The sequence below is a fragment of the Microcaecilia unicolor genome, chromosome 12 (genome assembly GCF_901765095.1).
Source record: "Microcaecilia unicolor chromosome 12, aMicUni1.1, whole genome shotgun sequence".
NCBI lineage: Eukaryota > Metazoa > Chordata > Amphibia > Gymnophiona > Siphonopidae > Microcaecilia > Microcaecilia unicolor.
In genome coordinates this window covers 70,800,157-70,823,807 of record NC_044042.1, presented here as the reverse complement: position 1 = coordinate 70,823,807, position 23,651 = coordinate 70,800,157, and the positions used below count along the sequence as shown (strand labels likewise).

The 23,651-nt window shown below is 47.0% G+C and overlaps 1 protein-coding gene across 3 annotated transcripts in view; it reads right to left on the bottom strand.

Moving 5' to 3' along the window:
- Positions 1-23,651, bottom strand: part of ZPBP2 (zona pellucida binding protein 2) — a 175,681-nt gene that overhangs the window by 4,370 nt on the left and 147,660 nt on the right. For all 3 annotated transcript variants that reach the window (XM_030221879.1, XM_030221880.1, XM_030221881.1), the window contains exon 6: positions 16,637-16,722. In XM_030221879.1, coding sequence (XP_030077739.1) covers positions 16,637-16,722 — 86 coding nt within the window. The remainder of the gene's footprint in view (positions 1-16,636; positions 16,723-23,651) is intronic.

Here is a 23,651-nt window from a genome sequence, read left to right as displayed (position 1 = left end):
AAGGATGGAATTAGATTGGCTCTTATAAAAGTGTAGCTGCCTGGAAATGTATTCCTTCCTTTCATCCTCACTTTTTTTCAGGAGCTGGGAATGATTAGTTTCAAAATGTCTATTTATATTCCACGTTCTGCTTACTACCGTTTCAGTACATAGAACGCAAAATGATCTGCCATTTTTTTCTATAATGCCATACATCTCGGTCCATGTCTCTTGAAAGGGTCGGCAACTGCTACTACCACTTCCTTTACTTAACCTTGTTTTTTTATTTTTTGGGTTCTCCATCAGGGGGGCAGTGACAGAAGATAGAATTATAGATAGCCTGTTAGCCCTGCAGGAAATTAGGGGTTAACTAGCCTAACTGACCACCTTATGTAAATTAAGATGGCTGCCGCTATTTCTAATGGCGGGAAACGGCACCCATAGCACATGCCCTTGCCTCTCCCAGCCTCCCCCTCACCTATCTCAGTAATGATGGTCAATTAGAAATCCACGACACCCCAGAACAGTAGATTGGATGATGGTTGCTGTGGTTATGTGGTTGCTGGTAATGGCGATCACAGGGCCCTCAGAGATGCGTCCCCCACGGCATTCCACTGCTCTCTGCTCCGCCGGCCGGAAGTGAGGTCAAACGGCCGTGCAGGAGCCGGGGCAGAGGGAGCAGCAGGGAGGGAACGAGCGGAGGACTCGGAGGGAGCCAATAGGAGCGCACACGGGTAAACATGCACCGGGGGGGGGGGGGGGGGGGGGGGGGGGTCGCGCTGCACCTTGGGGGGGCGCATCGGCGATCCGCCCGGGTGTCAGCAAGGAACGCCGCTGCTTCTCTGTATGCGGCCACATGCGGCCGCGTGTCATCGAAAATGGCTACGCGTGTCAGTACTGACACGCGTGTCATAGGTTCGCCATCAGGGTTCTAGGCTATGCTAATATTTAGGTTTTGGGTTTTTTTTATTTGTAAGAGCTAATTACTGGTTGATAGAGATGCCCTAAATAACTCTTCCAACCTCCTAATTGGTTCAAAAGTTATAAATCAAAAATCAGGCCAGGGGTGGGAAGGAACTAAACTCTTAAGCAGAGGTTTCCTTTAACTACCAGCTGTACTCTACAATGATGCTATGGTAAACTCTAGAACAGCAACTTTAATGCCAGCCTATACTCTAAAAGTTTGTATGAAACTGTAATAGAGACTAAACGATAAACTACCTTTGCTAAATAAGCAGAATAACTTAAAAGACACTGAGATTATCCATTTAACTCTACGTCTACCTTTTCCCCAAGATTAAATGCAATTTCCCAAAAGGTAAAATACTTACTAGAGAAATTTTCTTCCTCTCTGGAAGTCCTCTCATAGCACCTCTTCTGGACACAAACTGGACACCAATGTTGGCCTTCTGACAACAATTCAACCTGACGCACAAATTACTGAAAAGCAAGCTCCCAACAGAAGCTTTAAAAAAATGAAAGAAAAGAATGGCACAAGCTGCAAATTATGCCAGCACATATCACAGGATCTTTGCCTCTTAAAGATTTAAAAAAAAAAAAATGGATGTATGGGAAGCACTCCTGAGCAGAGAAGATGGCATACAGAGGTATGTGCTCCTTCACACCATGACCTGAACTTCAGTATTCCAGACCTACAAACGACAATTTTGCTCTAGGGAAGAATTCATTAGAGAGCAGAAGATGGCAAACACTAGAACAGCTAAGGTGGATGCATATTTTACCATCGCTTCTGAGCTGAAATACAGCAAACAAGACCCACTGTCCCTAGATGAGATGGTTGTTAAGGCTTCCAACCCTGCTACATGCTGCTGTGGCGGCAACCTCTCTGCTCCACAGAAAACTGAAGATTGCTGGTCCCACACTCGCATGTTGGTTGGGAAGGCATGCCAAAGGCCTCTTAACGAGACAGTTATACTGGGCAGCATCCAAACTGGGCTCCGTTGGATAACATTATCCAGCTGTGAGAATGATATGGTCTGCTTGTACTTGGAGAAACGCTAATCACACCGCTAGCCTAGAAATCAAAGTGAATAGAGCTAAACTCAACATTATGGTGGCTGCTTTTGAAGACCAACTTGATCAACAGCAACAGTAGATCAGCCACTTGGGAGCAACAGTGCAGCGCTTAGAATGAGGTATCATTATACTATGATTCTTGCAATGCGACCATGAGGATCTTGCTAATAGGAACCAAAGGAATAACCTGCAGCTACTGAGCATTATAGAAGGTGCTGAAGACACAGATATGGTTGCTTTCTTAGAAAAATTCTTAATTAAACTGCTTGCTTTGGATTTCAAGAAGCCCTTTAAAATTGAATGAGCTTACAGAGTGCCTTTATTCACATATGATAGTGTTTAAAGTTTTATGCTATCCACAAGTGTTACTAATTTTATCACCTGCCATATCCAAAGTGCTGCTATTATATTCTGGAAGGAAGATTTTCATCATTGCTGATGCTGCCAAAACAACCATGCTGCAACAGAAACAGTTTTTAGCAGCTTGTCCATAATTTAAGGTGTTGAGAGCCCAGTATAGGCTTCTTTATCCTGCTAGATTCCGGATCATCTGGAACGCCACAACAGTGATTTCTGCAGACAATTTAATGTTATTTCTTACAAACCCAATGAAAACATTAACTTGGACACTAAACCAACTAAAAAAAATTGGTATATTTTCAGGAATATGGGTTAATCCTAAGAAATCTTCTTTGCTGAGATCAGGAAAATGGGTACACTGTTGAATAACTGGAGGGATCTGCCAATCTCTTTGGGAGTATTAAAATGGTAGTATTACCAAAATGGCTGCACTTTCTCCAGAATTTACCCTATATGTAAGACCTAGAAAACTGGAATAAAATTATAGCGGAGGAGTGGCCTAGTGGTTAGAGTGGTTGACTTTGGTCCTGGGCAGGGCCGTGCCAAGGGTCTCTGGTGCCCCCCTGCAGACTATCAGTTGGTGCCCCCCCCCCCCCCCGTCTCGCTTCTTCATTAGATGTTTCTCCATTGCTACCTGTCTTTCCTTTAGACTGAAAACTACAGGCCCAGCCAGACCTGACAAAAGGGTCTACCACACTCTTCAATGTCAAGCATATACTAGAAAACTGTAAATTAGCTTACACAGGAAAGCAGTTTAAAAAAATAAACACAATTCCTGCTGTTTCTTAACACTGCTCTCCAGAGAAAGCACTGCCTTTATAAAGAGGCTTTTCAGTGGGACTTAGCCTATTAAAAACTATTAGCATAATTAGGAATGGCCAGCCCTTGTAACTGCAGAGACCTAAGCTTTGATTATGCATGTTCCTGTCTTTGTTACAGTGGGGGGGGGGGGGGGGTCTCTTCATCTCATTTACACAGTCTGACCTCCCTGGCTCACTGGGAGCCCAGTCTCTTGGAGACTGCTATACATTGCAAAATAAGATAGCAGATGTAAATTCTCAAAGTGGACATATTCCAAACACTAAAATGAAAATAAAACGATTTTTTTTCTACCTTTGTTGGCTGGTGACTTTCTTTTTCTGATCATGCTGGCCCAGTATCTGATTCTGTTGCTGGTATCTGTCCTCTTAACTCTGTTTCCAGGGCTTCCTTTCCACTGTATGTAGCCCTCATTGATAAGTCTCTGACTCTAAAGTTTAGCAATTTCATTAAAGCAAAATGTATTTTCAAATATCACAAACTCTCCCTATCCAAGCAGAATGTTTTATATAAAAACAAACACACAAAAAAAGCAATCAGATTTTTACTTACCAGCTATTCTACACTATACGTCAGCTAAACTTCCTCAGCCAATTAAATGGATTTTAGCTGTAGCGATGATAATTATGTACACATCATTGCAGTCATGCCCTCCTCTCAGTGTACATGCTCAAAAAACAAAAACTTTGAACCACTTACAGATAACAATTACACTATTTATTTTTTATTTCTCCCCAGTCTCACTTGCACACCTGCCTCCAAACCTGTTCTCTTTAATTTGAATGTTGTTCCAGCTCACCCTGAATGAAAGTTGTTCACACACCAAAGCCATAAATAGCTGCTGGTTGTACTCTTTGAAACAGCTTTAGCAGAGTAGTGTGTCTGTCTCAGCACTGCTGGGCTACCTTCACTTCCTGATGTGGGAAGGGCAGGGGAGAGAGGAGAATCACAACTTCAGGTAAAAGATTTTGCAAGTGAGTGGCACCGTCTAGAGGTCGGCGCCCCCCTGCGTTGCTTACCGTGTCGGCACGGTCCTGGGGAACTGGGTTCAATTCCCACTGCAGGCACAGGCAACTCCTTGTGACTCTGGGCAAGTCACTTAACCCTCCATTGCCCCAGGTACAAATAAGTACCTGTATATAATATGTAAGCTGCATTGAGCCTGCCATGAGTGGGAAAGTGCAGGGTACAAATGTAATAAAAAATAAATAAAAATTTTGAGGGGGAAAAAAGAAGAGGATGAAACTAAAACTGCTACAGGTTTCAAAGGAGGAGAGAGGGATGAGCCTGCCAGACATTGGAATATATAATGTTGCAAGCTTAATGAGATAAGTGACAGATTGGATAGGGAAAACAATATGTTGCTGTAACTTAACACAAGCAGTAAGACTGTACACACTAGCTACATATTACAGGCCAATGGGTGAACTTTGCCATCTACAATTAGGAATAATCTGATTGTAACTTCAGTGAGATGGGCAAGGAAAATGGGAAACAAAAGATATGATTTGGCAAATAGCTGCTCCCTGTACTTGACACATGCTTGAAATGATAACTATGCCCCAGGATTGCAAGGAATGGGATTTAAACATTGTGCAGGGGGTGGGGTGGGGACATTTTAAGTACTCTTTTGAATTCTCTGAAATTGGTGATGTTTCTGATTCTCATGGGTAGCTTAGTGGAAAGTATGCAGTTAAGAGAGAAGCATTATAAAATACTAGTAAAAAAGGCCCGTTTCTGACACAAATGAAACGGGCGCTAGCAAGGTTTTCCTCGGAGTGTGTATGTTTGGGAGAGTGTATGTGAGAGTGACTGTTTGAGAGTCAGAGTGAAAGTGTGAGTCCAATCCATGCTCCTCTGTCACCTGGCCCCTCCATTCATCGCTATCCAGCAATTCCCCTCTTCCTGAGTCCTGCCCTTCAAATCCATGCCCATCCATGCTCCTTTGTCACCTGCCCCCTCCATTCATCCCTATCCAGCAATTCCCATCTCTCCCTGAGGCCTGCCCTGCAATCCATATCCATCCATGCCCATTTGTCCCCTCCATTCATCCCTATCCAGCAATTCCCCTCTCCCTGAGTCCTGCCCTTCCAATCCATGCCCATCCATGCTCCTTTGTCACCTGGCCCCTCCATTCATCCCTATCCAGCAATTTCCCTCTCTCCTTGAGGCCTGCCCTCCCAATCCATGGCCATCCATGTTTCTCTGTCACCTGCCCCCTCCATTCATCCCTATCCAGCATTTCCCCTCTCTGCCTGAGGCCTGCCCTGCAATCCATATCCATCCATGCCCATCTGTCCCCTGCCCCCTCCATTCATCCTTTTCCAGCAATTCCCCTCTCTCCCTGAGCCCTGCCCTCCCAATCCATGGCCATCCATGTTTCTCTGTCACCTGCCCCCTCCATTCATCCCTATCCAGCATTTCCCCTCTCTGCCTGAGGCCTGCCCTGCAATCCATATCCATCCATGCCCATCTGTCCCCTCCATTCATCCCTATCCAGCAATTCCCCTCTCCGAGTCCTGCCCTTCCAATCCATGCCCATCCATGCTCCTCTGTCACCTGGCCCCTCTATTTTTCCCTATCCAGCATTTCCCCTCTCTGCCTGAGGCCTGCCCTGCAATCCATATCCATCCATGCCCATCTGTCCCCTCCATTCATCCCTATCCAGCAATTCCGCTCTCCCTGAGTCCTGCCCTTCCAATCCATGCCCATCCATGCTCATCTGTCACCTGGCCCCTCCATGTTCCCTATCCAGCAATTGCCCTCTCTCCCTGAGGCCTGCCCTGCAATCCATATCCATCCATGCCCATCTGTCCCCTCTATTCATCCCTATCCAGCAATTTCCCTCTCTCCCTGAGTCCTGCCCTCCCAATCCATGCCCCTCCATGCTCCTCTGTCCCCTGCCCCCTCCATTCATCCATTTCCAGTAATTCCCCTCTCTCCCTGAGCCCTGCCCTCCCAATCCATGCCCATCCATGCTCCTCTGTCCCCTGCCGCCTCCATTCATCCTTTCCAGCAAGTCCCCTCTCTCCCTTCCATGACCCCCCCCTCGCATCCATGCTCCTCTCTCTCCCATGTGCCAGCCTGGGCCGGCCTCTTCTCCCCCCCCCCCCCCCCCACCTTCGCATCCATGCTGTGGTTTCTCCCCTGCCCTCCCGCTCCCATTGTTGTAGTTTACTGGCCACCCTCTTCTCTCCCCCCAACATACGTTTTTTTTTTTTTTTCTTGTTTTTAAATTTACCTCCGTGGCGGTTCCGGCAGCGAAGCGTCAGGGAAGGAGGCGGTGCTCCCGACGTCTAGGTTTCCCTTCGCTGTGTTCCGCCTACTTTTGACGTCATCCTTGACGTCAGAAGAAGGCGGAACACAGCGAAGGGAAGGCTAGACGTCGAGAGCGCCGCCTCCTTCCCTGACGCTTCGCTGCCGAGCGATGCGATTGGTTGTGTCATAGCTCCGCCCTCGACGTCATCACGTTTGACGCGTGGGCGGGGCAGACACAATGCGATCTCACCCCCTTCACTTTGCTAAGAGAGGCTTCAATAGAACGTTGGAGGTGCGTTTTATATAGAGAGATTGTACTGCTTATATTTGTATCCTACACTGGTTAGCAAACCGTGGAGGGGAACGTATAGTATATGTCCAAAGTGTAAAATTCATGAAGGGGACTGTGTTAAAATAATGGAATACTGGAAGGGCTTGTAGGATCACCTGGAAAAATTAGTAGGCCAATCTATCCCTAGAATTAAAAACTCGTGCCTTTTGGACTTGGATGATGATGATGATGATCTAGAGTTGGAAAGTGATGAGCAATGTCTTTTTGTGAAAAAAGCCTGCTTAATTGAAAAGCGATGCATATTAATACAGTGAATACAAACCAAGTCTCCACAGTCATGCTGTGGAGTAACCAAATGCATATTCCATTGTATATTGTGAAGAGTAAGGGGCTGTCCTGTCCTGGGTAGGCCACTAGAGGGCGCTGTTTCCATAGAAATGGGGAAAAAGGCCCAGGATGAGTCACTAGAGCAGTGATGGCGAACCTACGGCACGCGTACCAGAGAGGGCACGCGGAGCCCTCTCTGTTGGCACGCACGCCGCCGTCGCCTCACCCAAGACTTTCAGCCATCCCACCCACCCGGCGTCAAGCATTCCTTCCTCCCTCCCTCCCACCTGGCACCGCCCGGCCTCCATCCCTCCCTCCGAACCCGAAGAAATTTAAGTCTTCCCTTGTCCAAGTAGGCAGCGTCAGCATCAGCAGTGAAAAGCGTGCTGCTGATTCGGCGCGTCTTCAGCCTTCCGTCTCTCAAGCTCTCTGGTCCCGCCCTAACAGGAAATGAGGGCGGGACCAGAGAGCTTGAGAGACGGAAGGCTGAAACGCGCCGAACCAGCAGCACGCTTTTCGCTGCTACTGCTGATGCTGACGCCGCCTATTCGGACAAGGGAAGACTTTTAAATTTCTTCGGGTTCGGAGGGAGGGAGGGATGGCGGGCTGGTGCTTGGGTGGGAGTGAGGGAGCCCTGGTGTTTGGGTGGGTGGGAGGCCTGCCTGGTGCTTGGGTGGGTGCGTGGAAGGCCTGCCTGGTGCTTGGGAGGCCTGCCTGGTGCTTGGGTGGGTGTCCTGGTGCTTCGGTGGGAGTGCTGGGTGGGTGGGTGGCCTGGTGCCTGGTGCTGGGTGGGAGGGAGGGAGGCTTGGGTGGCCTGGTGCTTGGGTGGGAGTGCTGGGTGGGTGCATGGCCTGGTGCTTGGGTGGGAGGGAGGGAGGCCTGGTGCTGGGTGGGAGGGAGGGAGGCTTGGGTGCTTGGGTGGGTGGCCTGGTGCTGGGTGGGAGGGAGGCCTGCCGCTGGGAGGGCAGGGGGGAGAGGAGGGTGGCTGGAGGGGAGGGCAGGGGAGAGAGGAGGGTGGCTGGACATGGGCGGCTAGAGGGGAGAGGAGGGTGGCTGGACATGGGCGACTGGAGGGGAGAGGAGGGTGGCTGGACATTTGTGGCTGGAGGGGAGAGGAGGGTTGCTGGACATGGATGGAGGGCAAGAAATGAAGAAGAAAGGAGGAAGTAAAGAAATAAATGGAAAGGAAGCCCTGGAAACGGAGTTAAGAGAGTAGATAGAGAGCAGCAGAATCAGCGACTAGGACCAATATGGATAGAAAAACAAAATCACCAGACAACAAAGGTAGAAAAAATCATTTTATTTTCATTTTAGTGTTTGGAATATGTCCAATTTGAGAATTTACATCTGCTGTCTTATTTTGCACTGGGTAATAACTGTAATAACTGGAGCTGTAATAACTTACAGAAATGATTTATAATGAAAGAAAATCATGTTGTTTTTTTCTCCTATACTAGTATAATATTTTCAATGATGTCTGTTTATATGCGCCATGGCTGGTGTAAGGGTGTGTGGCTATCATAGGGGTGGAGTCATATGTGGTGACCCCGCCCATAATGAGTACCGGCACTTCGCGATGAGTAATTAGATTTTGGGTTGCTGTTTGGGCACTCGGTCTCTGAAAGGTTCGCCATCACTGCACTAGAGGAATCCAGTAGGGGAATGTCCAGGTGGAGGTTGCTACGACCAAGGAGAGTCCTGGGCTGGAAACAGGTGTAGGTGGTTAGGGGCTGGGTCCTACCTGGAATTAGGAGGAAGAGTCTAAAGGGGTGGAGAAGCTAATTAACCACTTTATACCTGCCTGAGTGGTGAATTAGAAGGGAGAAGCTGGAGACCTGGCAGCTGGAGGAAGAAGATCCCCTTGAAGGTACTGGCTGAACTCTGTGGACTTTTGAAGTTCTCCTTAGAAAGAAAAGTAAATGCTTTTGTTTGGCTGTTTGAACTGGGAAAGTTCGAGGAACTACTTTAAGTATGAAAAGGGTTTAATTAGAAGACTCTAAGTAACTGCCTTTTTGTTATGTTTAAGTTGAAGAAGAAATGTTTGAGTTAAAGAAGAAATAAGCCATGAAGATTATGTTAAATGGCAACTAATAAAACCTTTAGTTATAAGGAGCCTGGTGTTGGTGAACATTTGTGAAAGGGGAAGAGGAGGCAGCGAACTCCCCTGTGTTTTAGGCAGAGCCCTGGTGAATCACCGAGAAGTGTAGAGCCCAGCAGTGACTGTGTGTGAAGGAAGCTAAGCAGGGTCAGACCTGGCCGGGTCTTGGAGGAAGGAAGAGGAAAAATAAATTGCTTCATATACATATGGAGCCCGTTTTTGAACTTCCTAACATCTAGAATGACAAGCATGCTTCTAAATGCTTCCGGTGCTGGGCAGACTTCTACGATCTACGCCCTGATTGTGATTGAATAGATAGGGATGGGCTTCAATGTAAATTTTAAGGGGCTTCGATGTTAGCTTCAGAACTTTTAGTACAAGAAAAGTGCTGGGCAGACTTATACGGTCTGTGCCCTGAGAATGGCAAGGACAAATCAAACGGGTATATATATAAAGTATCGCATATCAAGTAAAATGAGTTTATCTTGTTGGGCAGACTGGGTGGACCATACAGGTCTTTATCTGCCATCACTTACTATGTTACTAGATGTTGTTGGGACTAGATGAACAATTAGTTACATAGCAGAAATGTTTCTCAAATCTAATAGTTTGGTAGTATATAGTGAACTATATGATATAGAATTGATGTTGGGGAAATAATGGAAGAGATGGGAAACAATGAAGAAGGGGAAAAGGGAGAAGAATCTTTTATGTAAAAAAATGTTTATTGAAGCATGCACGTTATTTGATACTATACATATTAATTTGGAATGTTTTAAGGTCATTAAAATGTTCAATAAAAATGTTACTACATTAAAATAAAACTAGAAATACTATTTTGACTTCACTCTGCCTTCAACTGGAAGCCAATTTCTTTAATTATTTACTTACTACCTCTAAAGTTAAATTGTGATTGGCATATATATAAACAGTGGGCTAAATCTAAACTGCATTCAAATTCCTGCAAATTCCCCCTACTGGGAGTGGAGTCTGACCTTCCTAGAAACTGACAGAGTGCCACTAGTTTGGTCTTGTTCTGTTCTGGCAATCATGAAGGGAATCAGAACAGAGTTTGTAATTTCTCCTTTCTAAAAGCTGCTAGAAGTAAGTGCTGGCTCTGGGAAAGTAAAATCACAGGGCTTGGTATTCAAAGTGAGTTATGTGTTTGCTGGCAGATGGTGAAAACAAAACTAGCTTGCTCGTGTATTTTCAGCACTCAGTCCATGGATTCTATATAGCGCAACCGAAAGTGCATGTGCAAATCTAGTCGTATTCTGGATTTGCGCATGCAATATAATTACTTCGAAAGCCAATCAGCGCTGATAATTGCCACTTAACAAGCAATTATTGACACTAATTGGCATTAATTAGAATTTATATGCACAACTTGCTAAGTGTATTCTGTAAAGCGGTGCATGCAAATTCTAATGTGTGTTGACAAAAGGGGGTGTGGATTGGGTATTCCAAAAATCTATGCGCAGAGTTATAGAGTACACCTGCTCCATGCCTAAAACCAAAATATAGAACAGGAGAAGTTCTCTACGATGAAGAATCACAGAAAGCAAAAGTGGAGACTAAACAAAGACGATTCACCACTGGAGACGTGAGTCCAACAGTCTTTATTATATCAATGGTAACGACCCGACACAGGCCATGTTTCAACACTAAAAAGCTTCTGCATCAGGGGTCAATAAATACACTACAAATCAAAATATATAACATATAAACAACACCAATAAAACATATATACACATCCATATGAAAAAACACCAGTATTTACGCCATTTTACTTGGCGTAAATAGACGCACCTAGAGTTAGCTGCAGGCATGGCCAAGGGAAAATTAGGTTCTTACCTTGATCATTTTCTTTCCTTTAGTCACAGCAGATGAATCCATTAACTGATGGGTTGTATCCACCTTCCAGCACGCCCAGCCCCCTCTGCCTTCAGTATATGAAATTTCCAAAGCAGAGTGAATAAGAAAGGCAAAATAACATAAACTTTCCTCACAGAGAACAAACACCCCAGAACCGGAGCAATAACCAAACAAAGGAGAGACGTTATCAACCTCCTGCAATAAAAACAGCATGTAGTAACTCTGATAGCTTGTCTTCAAGTACTCCTGATGAGGCACAATGTCTGTATGCAACATCTGTACAAAAATTAAAGTCAGACAGGGAGGGATCATGGATTCATCTGCTGTGACTAAAGGAAAGAAAATTATCAAGGTAAGAACCTAATTTTCCCTTCCTTGTCATCAACAGCAGATGAATCCATTAACTGATGGGATGTACCAAAGCACTCCTTAAGTAGGGTGGGAACAGGCAACTCCACAAGCAAGCACTTGCGCTCCAAAATGCGCATCCTGCCGCACTGCCAAATCCAGCCTGTAATGCCGCACAAAAGAGAGCTGAGAAGCCCAGGTAGCCGCACGACAGATCTCTTGAAGAGAAAAAAAACACCCGTTTCAGCCCACGAAGAGGACATTGCCCTCGTAGAGTGCGCTTTAAACGCTTCAGGCGGCGCCTGCCCTGAAAGCAGATAAGCAGAAAAAATGAGTTCCTTAAGCCAGCGGGCTATAGTGGCTTAAGACATCTGCAGATACTACCATAGAGCCCTGTGGACATCCAAAAGGCGCAATCGCTCAAAGAAGTCCGGAAACTCCTCCTTACAAAAGGAAGGAAGAAAAATGGGCTGGTTCAGGTGAAAAGCTGAAACCACCTTAGGCAGAAAGGAAGGCACTGTACGAACAGTTACCCTGGATTCCGAGAACTGTAGAAAAGGATCCCGACAGGAAAGAGCCTGAAGCACAGACTCTCTTCTTGCCAACGTCACTGCCACTAAAAAAACTGTCTTGAGAGTCACATCCTTCTCAGAAGCCCGTTTAAGAGGCTCAAACGGAGATCGCTGGAGCGCCTTCAACATGAGCCCCAGGTTCCAAGACGGACAGGGCGACTGCAAAGGAGGACGGAGACGAAGCGCCCCTCTGAGAAATCGGACAATATCTGGATGAGCAGCAAGGGACAAGCCAGAGACTTTCCTCCGGAAGCAGGCCAACGCTGCCACTTGAACTTGAAGGGAATTGTAGGGCAGGCCCTTTTGTAGCCTGTCCTGCAAAAAGTCCAGCAAAAGCGAGACTGTTGCCAGAGTCAGCGAGATAGACTTTGGAGTACACCATGCCTCAAAAGTGCGCCAGATCCGAGCATAAGTCGCAGAGGTAGACCGCGTGTGAGCCTGCAAGGGCGTGGCAATAACCTTATTAGAATAGCCCTTGTCCCTCAACTGCACCCTTTCAAGAGCCAGGCCGTAAGACCAAAGCGGCAAAGGATCTTCCATAGTCACCGGACCCTGAACAAGTTCGGAACCCGAGGCAACGGAAGAGGCGCATCCACCAGCGTCCGCCGGAGATCCGCGTACCACGGACGCCTTGGCCAATCCGGGACGATGAGAATCACCAATCCCCGATGCAGGCGAATCCAAAGTAGTACTCGCCCTATCAAGGGCCAAGGAGGGAACACATAAAGGAGGCCCGAGGGCCAAGGTTGAGCCACGGCATCCAACCCCGCCGAGCGAGGATCTCTCCTTCTGCTGAAAAAGTGAGGGACTTTGGCGTTTATGCTTGACGCCATGAAGTCCAAACCTGGAGTCCCCCATTTTGCACAAATCTGAAGAAAAACTTCTTCTGCCAGTTCCCATTCCGCTGGGTCGATTTGATGTCTGCTGAGGAAATCGGTTTGTACATTGCTCTGACCAGCTATGTGAGCTGCGGACAACAGATCTAGGTGATGCTCGGCCCACTCGCAGATCTGAGACGCCTCCGCAGCCAGGGCCCTGCCCTGAGTGCCGCCCTGACGATTGATGTAGGCCACTGCTGTCATGTAGTCCGGCAGAACTCGGACAGGAAGACCCTTCAGCGTCCTGTGGAAGGCCAGAAGAACCTGGAATATCGCTCTCAGTTCCAAGCGATTGATGGGCCATCCCGCTTCCGCGGTGGACCATAGATCCTGAGCATAGCATCCCCGGCAATGACCTCCCCAGCCCGAAAGGCTAGCATCCGTTATCACCAGATACCAAAAAGGAAGAGCAAGTGGCATCCCCTGCCGCAGCCTGCTGTCGGAAAGCCACCAATCCATACTGCGCTGGGCCGCAGGCAGCCACCTTAGTCTGCGTTGGTATTCCTGGGAAATCGGAGACCACTGCTGAAGCAGAGCAAGCTGCAGAGGCCTCATGTGAGCTCTCGCCCAGGGAACCACCTCTATGGTGGCCATCATCGATCCCAGGAGCTGAACAAAATCCCAAGCTCGAGGGCGAGACATCCACAGGAGCAATTGGACCTGAATCTGAAGCTCTAGACGCCTGTTGTCGGGAAGAAAAACGAACCCCGAAGCCGTGTCGAACCGGACCCCCAAATACTTGAGAAACTGAAAGGGGGTCAGGTGACTTTTGGGCATATTGACTACCCAGCCCAGAGTCTGAAGAACTGTAACAACTCTGGCTGTGGCAACTCGGCTTTCGTCTGCCGAATCCGCTCTGATGAGCCAGTCGTCGAGATAAGGGTGAACTCTGATACCCTCTCGCCTGAGAAAGGCAGCCACCACTACCATCACCTTGGAAAAAGTCCGAGGGCAGTTGCCAGGCCGAAAGGCAAGGCGCGAAACTGGAAAAGTTGATTCAATACCGCAAACCGGAGAAACCGCTGATGCGGTGGCCAGATGGGAACATGCAAATATGCTTCCTTGAGGTCCAGAGATGTGAGAAACTCTCCTGGCTGTACTGCCGCAATGACAGAGTGCAGGGTTTCCATGCGGAAGTGTCGCACTCCTAAGGCCTCGTTGACTCTGTGTAAGCCTTTTCGAGGCACCACAAAATAGATGGAGTAGTGACTGCAGCTGCGTTCGGCGGGAGGAACTGGAACCACCGCTCCGAGCTTCAGCAATACCTGCAAGGCCTTGTTTACCGCTGCCCGCTTGATGGCAGTGCCACATCGGGACTCCAAAAACGCGTCTCCCACCGTGGCAGCGAATTCTAGTCAGAAACCTTCTCTGATCAGGTCCAGGACCCACTGATATGAAGTAATCTTGGTCCATTCCTCGAGAAAGAGGGAGAGATGACCCCCTACCGTGGGAACCAACGAGTGGACCGGCGCCCCCTCAATGTGGAGAACGCCCCTGAACTCCTGGACGTTGCCCGGACACCACACCTTCCTCTGCTGGAAACGGGTACGTTGACCAAACCCCGCAGAGCACCCCGGGCGAAACCTGCGAGCGTCGCGAAAAGGTAGCCTGGAAGAGGAGGGAAAAGAAGGACTTTTGGAAGAAAGCCTCGCCCTATCCTCAGGCAACCGTTGGGACTTAGTCCCCTAGGTCCTTAACAATCTTCTCCAAATCCTCCCCAAATAAAAGAAGGCCCCGAAAGGGTAACCTCACCAGCCTTTGTTTAGAAGCCATGTCAGCCACCCAATGCCGGAGCCAAAGAAGGTGGCGGGCAGCAACCTCCACCGACATCTGCTCAGCTGAAGCTCTGACCAGATCATAAAGGGCATCAGCCAAAAAAGACAGTGCAGACTCCATACGCAGGCCGACCTCAGCGAGGGAACCCGCCCCATCGGCGGGCTGCTCAACCGCCTGCTGCAACCAAGAAAGGCAGGCCCGGGCTGCATAGGAACTGCAAATAGCCGCCCGTAAAGAAAGGCAGATTTCAAAGGGCCGCCTCAGTGCGGATTCTAGCCGCCGGTCCTGCATATCTTACAAAGCGACCCCTCCCTCCACCGGGAGAGTAGTCTTTTTTTAGTCACAGCCGTGACTAACGCATCCACTTTAGGCATCCCAAAGAGGGCTATCAGGAACTGGCGGCAAACCAGCCCGCAAGGATTTGTCAGGAGCCTCAGGCAGTGCTCTTTTTAACATAAAAGCCTTATGCATCAGCAGCACAAATTCAGGGGAGAAAAACTCACCTTATACATCCGCCCCCACATTGGGGGAAGCGGAGGCAATAGCTCCTCTAGAAACCTCGAAACGAGGCGTCCCCCTGCACTCAGACCCCTCCGCAACCACGAGGGTCGAGTCACGCAGCGCGCCTCCAAGATGGCGCCTGCTGCCAACTCCATTGGGCGGGAAAAAAACACCGACTGCCATGCTCGTGCCACCATTAGCATCTAGGCAGCATGTGCTGCAAAGCCACGCTGCTGATCTGCGTTTCCCACAGTGCAACGCTTAACCCCTTCAGCAGCCATCAAAAACAGAAAACAAAATGGCGCCTTCGCGCCAAAACCTACCCCGCACCGAGAGCTGTCAGCGGGAACCTCCCCGGAGAAGCTGGGCACCACTCTCACCTCAGGAGACCGAGTCAAACGAGCTTCGGTCAAGCTGCATTGAACCAGGAGCTCTGGAGAATGCCTCAGGAGAAAGCCAGCCTCTCTTTTTTTTTTCTGTGAGGAAAGTTAAGAGGCAGGTAGCCACAGAGGAACTCCGGGAGGAGGGGGAATGGGGTAAGGCAGGGACAGGGAAAACCAAGTATGCCTTTAAAGTGGGCACCACCAGCCACAACACCCCCCGCTCTACTGGCAAAGCACAGGAGCCACCTCAGGCAGAAATCCAGGAGCTGAGAAAGCGACGTCCATACCTGCTGGGAGATAGAGAGATACTGAAGGCAGAGGGGGCTGGGCATCCAGGAACACCATGTGCTTTCAGTGTTCTCCATCTCCACCTGCAGGTAGGCGGATATAGCCCATCAGTTAATGGATTCATCTGCTTTTGATGACAAGAAATAGGTGTATTCTATAAACCGCACCTAAATCTAGGAGCAATTTATAGAGTACACCTAGGCGTAAATATTTTCGGCACCAATTTTTCAGGCGCTTTATATAGAATCTTGCCCCATACATACAAAATCTAGAAGTTTAACTTGCTAAATGGCCAGACTTTAATCATATAATAAATAGCTGCATTGGGGAGGGTGAATAAAAGCTGGCACTGATTTAGCCACAATATTCAGCTGCTAAAAGGATACGTTATGCATTTAGATTTAGTCAAATGGATACTGCTGTTGAATAAATGTGTAAAAGTTGGTGCTTTACTTTAAATGCTGTTTGTCCCAGCTGAATATCAGGCCCATATTCTCTGTCTGCAGATTGAAAAAGCAGGATTTGAATACAGAATAGTGATCCTAGCAGCTGTAGGGGGATTTACTACTAGTCACTTGCTGGTGACTTTGTGTGATTGGCAGAACAGAGAACAAACTTCAGTGACGGCAGCAAGCCTAGTGCATCCTGATTACCCACATTATTTCTTACGGAAGGGGCAGAGTGTTCAGATGAGGTTAATCCCTAACAATCTTCATCACATACACATAATAGAATTCAGGCTTCCCCAATCAAATGAGAGAGAAAATACTTTGACAAAAACAACTAGATACAATTTTTGGTGCTTTCACATAGCAAGAAAGGTTAATTTTGTTTACACATCCAACCTTTAGAGCTCTGCTATTGGTTTCATCCCCACAGTCACCGGTAAGATTACGGCACACAGTTTCCCATCCTGGAGCGAAAGGATTTACTATTGGAAAGAACAAAACAACACTAATGTTATCACAGAGAAGGGAGAAGTGGTGCTTTACTCTGAACAGCCAACCAACCAACCAGCCTCTAAATATAAATGAAAAAGAAACCTGAAGTCAATATTCACTGGTGTGGCTGCCATTTAACGTTCAACAGATAACTTGTATATTCAAAGTTGCATGTATTTTTGACAGCAACATGAGGGCAATTATATAACAGGGTAGTAGATAACACTAGAACAAATTGCCAAAAAGCTAAGGTACTTACCTGTAGCAGGTGTTCTCCAAGGACAGCAGGCTTCATAGTCTCACAAGTGGGTGACACCGACCTGCGCTGTCCGGTCTGGGATTTATAGAAGTATAGAGCTTTATGGAGCGTGAGACACGCTCCACCGTGCATGCATGAGTGCCTTCCCGCCCACTGCAAGAACGCAGTTTCCTCAGTTTTATATTATAGCAAAAATAAAGTAAAAATAACAAAGGAGACAACTCCAAGGGGAAGTGGGAGGGATTGTGAGAATATAAAGCCTGCTGTCTTCGGAGAACACCTGCTACAGGTAAGTACATTAGCTTTCTCTGAGGACAAGCAGGCTTATTTATTCTCACAAGTGGGGAATCCTTAGCATTCAAGATCATCAAAAACAACAAACACTGGTCAACTGGGTCTCGCAACAGCAAGGACATAACACAGATTAACCTGAAACTATATACAATCTGCATGAGAGTGCAGCCTGGAACAGAATAAAATGGGCCTTGGAGGATGGAGTTGGATTTTAGACCCCAAACAGATTCTGCAACACTGTCTGCCCAAACCAACTGCAGCGCCGGGTATCCTGCTCAAGGCAGTAGTGTGATGTGAATATATGGACTGAAGACCACGTTGCAGCCTTACACTTCTTCCCTCGGTTCATTAATCTCATCCCATGGCTTTTTCTACCATCTCTATGCTGATGACTCCCAAATCTACCTATCTACCCCTGATATCTCACCTTGCATCCAAACCAAAGTATCAGCGTGCTTGTCTGATATTGCTGTCTGGATGTCTCAACGCCACCTGAAATTAAACATGACCAAAACCGAGCTTCTCATTTTTCCCCCCAAACCCTCATTTTCTATTTCTGTTGATGGCTCTCTCATTCTCCCTGTCTCTTCAGCTTGTAACCTTGGGGTCATCTTTGACTCATCTCTCTCCTTCTCTACTCATATCCAGCAGATTGCCAAGACCTGTCGTTTCTTTCTTTACAACATCTGTAAAATCCGCCCCTTTCTTTCTGAACACTTTACCAGAACCCTTATCCACACTCCTGTCACCTCTCGTTTAGACTACTGCAATCTGCTTCTTGCTGGCCTCCCACTTAGTCACCTCTCCCCTCTCCAGCCGGTTCAAAACTCTGCTGCCCGTCTTATCTTCCGCCAGGGTCGGTTTACTCATACTACCCCTCTCCTCAGGTCACTTCACTGGCTCCCTATCCGTTTTCGCATCCTGTTTAAACTTCTTCCTATAAATGTATTCACTCTGCTGCTCCCCAGTATCTCTCCACACTCGTCCTTCCCTACTCCCCTTCTCGTGCGCTCCAATCCATGGATAAATCCTTCTTATCTGTTCCCTTCTCCATTACTGCCAACTCCAGACTTCGCTCCTTCTGTCTCGCTGCACCCTACGCCTGGAATAAACTTCCTGAGCCCCTACGTCTTGCCCCATCCTTGACCATCTTTAAATCTAGATTGAAAGCCCACCTCTTCAACATTGCTTTTGACTTGTAACCACTTGTACCTCTCGCTTCTACCTACCCTCCTCTCCTCTTTCCTCTACACATTAATTGGCTTACTTTATTATTTTTGTCTATTAGATTGTAAGCTCTTTGAGCAGGGACTGTCTTTCTTCTATGTTTGTGCAGCGCTGCGTACGCTTTGTAGCGTTATATAAATGCTAAATAGTAGTAGTAGTAGTAGTAGTAGAGGAGCAGAAGCAAGAGATCTCACACTGAGTGTTCATTTTAAAGCAAATTCCACAACTAACAAATGATGGGGTAACTGAGTTTTTTCAAACCCAGTGCATTTCTGTATCCTGTATCAACTTCCTTTGGAATAACTTGAACTGTTAGTGGAGTCTCCCAGTTTTTGATCAGAGTATTCTTCATGACTGTATAAAGTGGAACAGTGATTCCTTCTCTAGGAAGAGAGTAATAATCTAGAACCTCAAAGAGCTCTGAATGAGGTTCCTCCTCTGTCTCTAATTTGAAAGGTATGGCTTGGGCCATCTCACGGACAAAGCCAGGAAAGGATATACTTTCTGGAGAGGACATGTCTTTTAGGCAGCGGAGAAGAGTCAGATGGAATGCCATAGGACTCCTAAGCTGAGAGGTCCTGTGGGTCCTGATCTGTCTCCCAGGAGAGGTCAGAGTCTGATTCTTAAAGTACTCCTCTTGAGTAGTATGTGGAAGTCTGTGTCAACTACAGTGTTGGCTCTGCGTGGAACAGCGTTGAGGTAGATGAGTCTCCGAGGCTGGAGAAAGCTCCTCTGACAATGTCAACGCAAGTGTCGGTCTGGTTTGAGGTGTCCCCGATGGCTGACTTCGAGCGGGTGTGTGGGACCTCTCCTGTGACTGTCTCTCTGATGTATCAATGGGTTGGGATGAGGCTGGTGCAAGCACCCTGTAAGCCAGAATAAACTGCGTATGAAAAAGCCCTGAGAGCTCCTGTTTGAGCATAGCCAGTAGAGTAGGCGTCAGTGCCGGCTGAGAAAGCGATGCCTGAGGCATAGACTGTGCAGGCGTTGGAGATCTTGAGGATCTCAGAGGCTCTCGCTGAGAAACAAGTTGTAGAGAAGGAGAGCAGTCACTGAAGAATGGATGCTTCCCATGCATCAGCGATGTCAAAGCAGGGGCAGTGTTGGCAGGGGCCTGGAGGGAGAACAATGGCGATGCTTCTTTGGTTGTTCACACTGCAGGTCTCTTGATGCACATGGAACTGACAAGGAGAATGTACAGTCCATATGTGGTCTCACCGCAGAGTCTGATGTTGGATATTCCTGATGTTGTGTCAGTGCACCTGATGTTGATGCTGACGCAGGTTCCATGTCTAAAGCAAAATCCCCTGCCATGCTTGATGCCGATGCCAAACCAAATGTTTTTCACGCTGGACTCTGCGGGCTTTAAGTATCTTCTTTTACATGTGTAAAGGCCACACTGTATGTCCCAGTGCTTCGGACCCAAGCACTGAACACACCAGTTAGGGGAGTCTGTGCCTGAAATGGTCCTATTACATCGAGTACCCTTCTTAAAGACACTTGGCACCTTGTTGACATGGAAGGAAAATCGGCCGATGCAAGGTCAAAAGGCTCAACTGCTGAAACTGGTCTATGCTCCCCAGCCAAAATAGGGGCTCAGAGGCAAGTGAGATATGAGAAAAAATATCCCAAAAAAAGGAAGGCACCAAAAAGAAAAGTTTGACGCACTGAGAAGAGATTAGAAATACAACCTCTCTGCTCCATGTAAAACACTAGACTGCTGGTCCCACTCTCACATGTGGGACAGGAAAGCACCCGCACAGTGCACAATGACAGTGTCCACACCAGATTCCATGAATGATGTCACCCACATGTGAAATATCATGCCTGCTTGCCCTCAGAGAAAGGTGCACATCTGACCTGTTACACTAATATTCTGTTAAAAAAAAAAGCAGGTCCTTACTTTTCTTAATAAAAAAAGCTTCAAACAGGCATGTTCCTCGCACATATAAATAGGTGCTCCTTTATGGAATTACCCCCTTCACTTTCCCCCCCAGACTCTGGCTGAGTTCTTTCATGATAAGGTTCACAAGATTAAACTTGAATTCTCAACCAGGTCACCTCCACCTTTCCTTCCCTCAACCCTCCAACTTCTGACTCCTTTTCTTCCTTTTCTGAAATCACTGAAGAGGAAACTACACATCTTATTTCCTCCACGAAACTAACCACCTGTTCCCTCTGATCCTATTCCCACCCATTTACTTAACACTATCTCTCCGACTGTCATCCCTTTTATCTGTCATATCCTCAATCTTTCACTTTCCACTGCAACTGTTCCTGATGCCTTCAAACATGCCATAGTCACGCCACTCCTTACAAAACCTTCATTGGACCCTACCTGTCCTTCCAATTATCGCCCCATCTCCCTCCTCCCTTTCCTACCCAAGATACTTGAACGTGCTGTTCACCGCCGTTGCCTTGACTTTCACCTCAAGCTATTCTTGATCCACTTCAATCTGGCTTTCGCCCCCTTCGTTCAACTGAAACAGCGCTTGCTAAAGTCTCCAAAGATCTGTTCCTGGCCAAATCCAAAGGTCTCTATTCTATCCTCATCCTTCTCGATCTATCTGCTGCTTTTGACACTGTTGATCACAGCCTACTCCTTGATACGCTGTCCTCACTTGGATTCCAGGGCTCTGTTCTTTCCTGGTTTTCTTCTTATCTCTCCCAGCGAACCTTTAGTGTATACTCTAGTGGATCCTCCTCTACTTCTATCCCACTGTCTGCTGGTTTAACTCAGGGATCTGTCCTGGGACCTCTTCTTTTCTCCATCTATACTTCTTCCCTTGGTACTCTGATCTCATCCCATGGTTTTCAGTATTATCTTTACGCTGATGACTCCCAGATCTACCTCTCCACACCAGAAATCTCAGCCAAAATCCAGGCCAAAGTATCAGCCAGCCTGGATGTCTCAGCGCCATCTGAAACTAAACATGACCAAGACTGAGCTTCTTATCTTTCCCCCTAAACCAACCTCTCCTCCTCCCCCATTCTCTATTTCTGTGGATAACACTCTCATCCTTCCTGTCTCATCAGATCATAACCTTGGGGTTATCTTCGACTCCTCCCTCTCCTTCTCTGCACATATTCAGCAGACTGCTAAAACCTGTCGTTTCTTTCTCTATAATACCACCAAAATTCGCCCTTTCCTTTCTGAGCACACTACCAGAACCCTCATCCACACTCTTATCACCTCTCGCTTAGACTATTGAAACTTGCTACTCACAGGTCTCCCACTTAGCCATCTCTCTCCTCTTCAATCTGTTCAAAATTCTGCTGCACAACTAATATTCCGCCAGTGTCGTTATGCTCATATTAGCACTCTCCTGAAGTCACTTCACTGGCTTCCTATCCATTTCCGCATACAGTTCAAACTCCTCTTATTGACTTATAAGTGCATTCACTCTGCAGCTCCTCAGTACCTCTCCACTCTCATCTCTCCCTACATTCCTCCCCGGGAACTCCGTTCACTGGGTAAATCTCTCTTATCTGCACCCTTCTCCTCCACTGCTAACTCCAGACTCCATTCCTTTTATCTTGTTGCACCATATGCCTGGAACAGACTTCCTGAGCCGGTACGTCAAGCTCCATCTCTGGCTGTCTTCAAATCTAAGCTAAAAGCCCACCTTTTTGATGCAGCTTTTAACTCCTAACCCTTATTCACTTGTTCAGAACCCTTATTTTAGCATCCTCACTTTAATATTCCCTTATCTCTTGTTTGTCCTGTTTGTCTGTCCTAATTAGATTGTAAGCTCTGTCGAGCAGGGACCATCTCATGTTCAAATGTACAGTGCTGAGTAAGTCTAGTAGCGCTTTAGAAATGATAAATAGTAGTAGTAGTGTTAAGTGCCAGTTTTTAAAATCCACATATAACTAGAAATGTTTACAAAAAAATGGCTAAATTCAAATATGCTATTTATGTCAGGCCACTTGGATGTATAAGTAAAACATCTCCAAACTTAAGAAAGCATGTGGGTTTGAATATACTTCTAAACTTCAAATAATATTTCAAGATATTGGTGTAAGCAAGGATTTGAATGAACAATTTAAAAAAACACCTGCTCAACTCAAAGCCATTAAACAACATAAGAGTAGACATACTAGGTCAGACCAATGGTCCATCTAGCCCAGTATCCTGTTTCCAACAGTGGCCAAGTCAGGTCACAAGTACATGACAGAAACCCAAATAGCAGCAACATTCCATGCTACAAATCCCGGTGCAATTAGTTGATTCCCCATGTCTGTCTCAATAGCAGACTATGGACTTTTCCTCCAGGAATTTATCCAATTCTTTTTTAAACCCAAATACGCTAACTGCTTTTATTACATCCTCCAGCAAAGAGTTCCAGAGCTTAACAATTTGTTGAGAGAAAAAATATTTCCTCCTATTTGCTTTAGAAGTATTTCCATGTAACTTCCTCAAGTGTCCCCTAGTCTTTGTACTTTTGGAACGAGTAAAAAATCGAATTACTTCTACTTCTCAGGATTTTGTAGACCTTAATCATATCTCCCCTCATCTGTCGCTTTTTCAAGCTGAAGATCCCTAACCTGTCTAGCCTTTCCTCATAGGAGAGGAGTTTCATTCTCTTTATCATTTTGGTTGATCTTTTTTGAACCTTTTCTAATTCCGCTATATCTTTTGAAATACAGCAACCAGAACTGAATGCAATACTCAAGGTGTGGTCGCACCATGGAGTGATACAAAGGCACTCAAAACAACAACCATGGTCAATTGGGCCTCGCAACGGCGAGGACATAACTGAGATTGACCTAACAATTTATCCAACTAACTGAGAGTGCAGCCTGGAACAGAAAAAACATGGGCCTAGGGGGGTGGAGTTGGATCCTAAACCCCGAACAGATTCTGAAGCACTGACTGCCCGAACCGACTGTCGCGTCGGGTATCCTGCTGCAGGCAGTAATGAGATGTGAATGTGTGAACAGATGACCACGTCGCAGCTTTGCAAATCTCTTCAATAGTGGCTGACTTCAAGTGGGCTACCGACGCTGCCATGGCTCTAACATTATGAGCCGTGACATGACCCTCAAGAGCCAGCCCAGCCTGGGCGTAAGTGAAGGAAATGCAATCTGCTAGCCAATTGGATATGGTGCGTTTCCCCACAGCCACTCCCCTCCTGT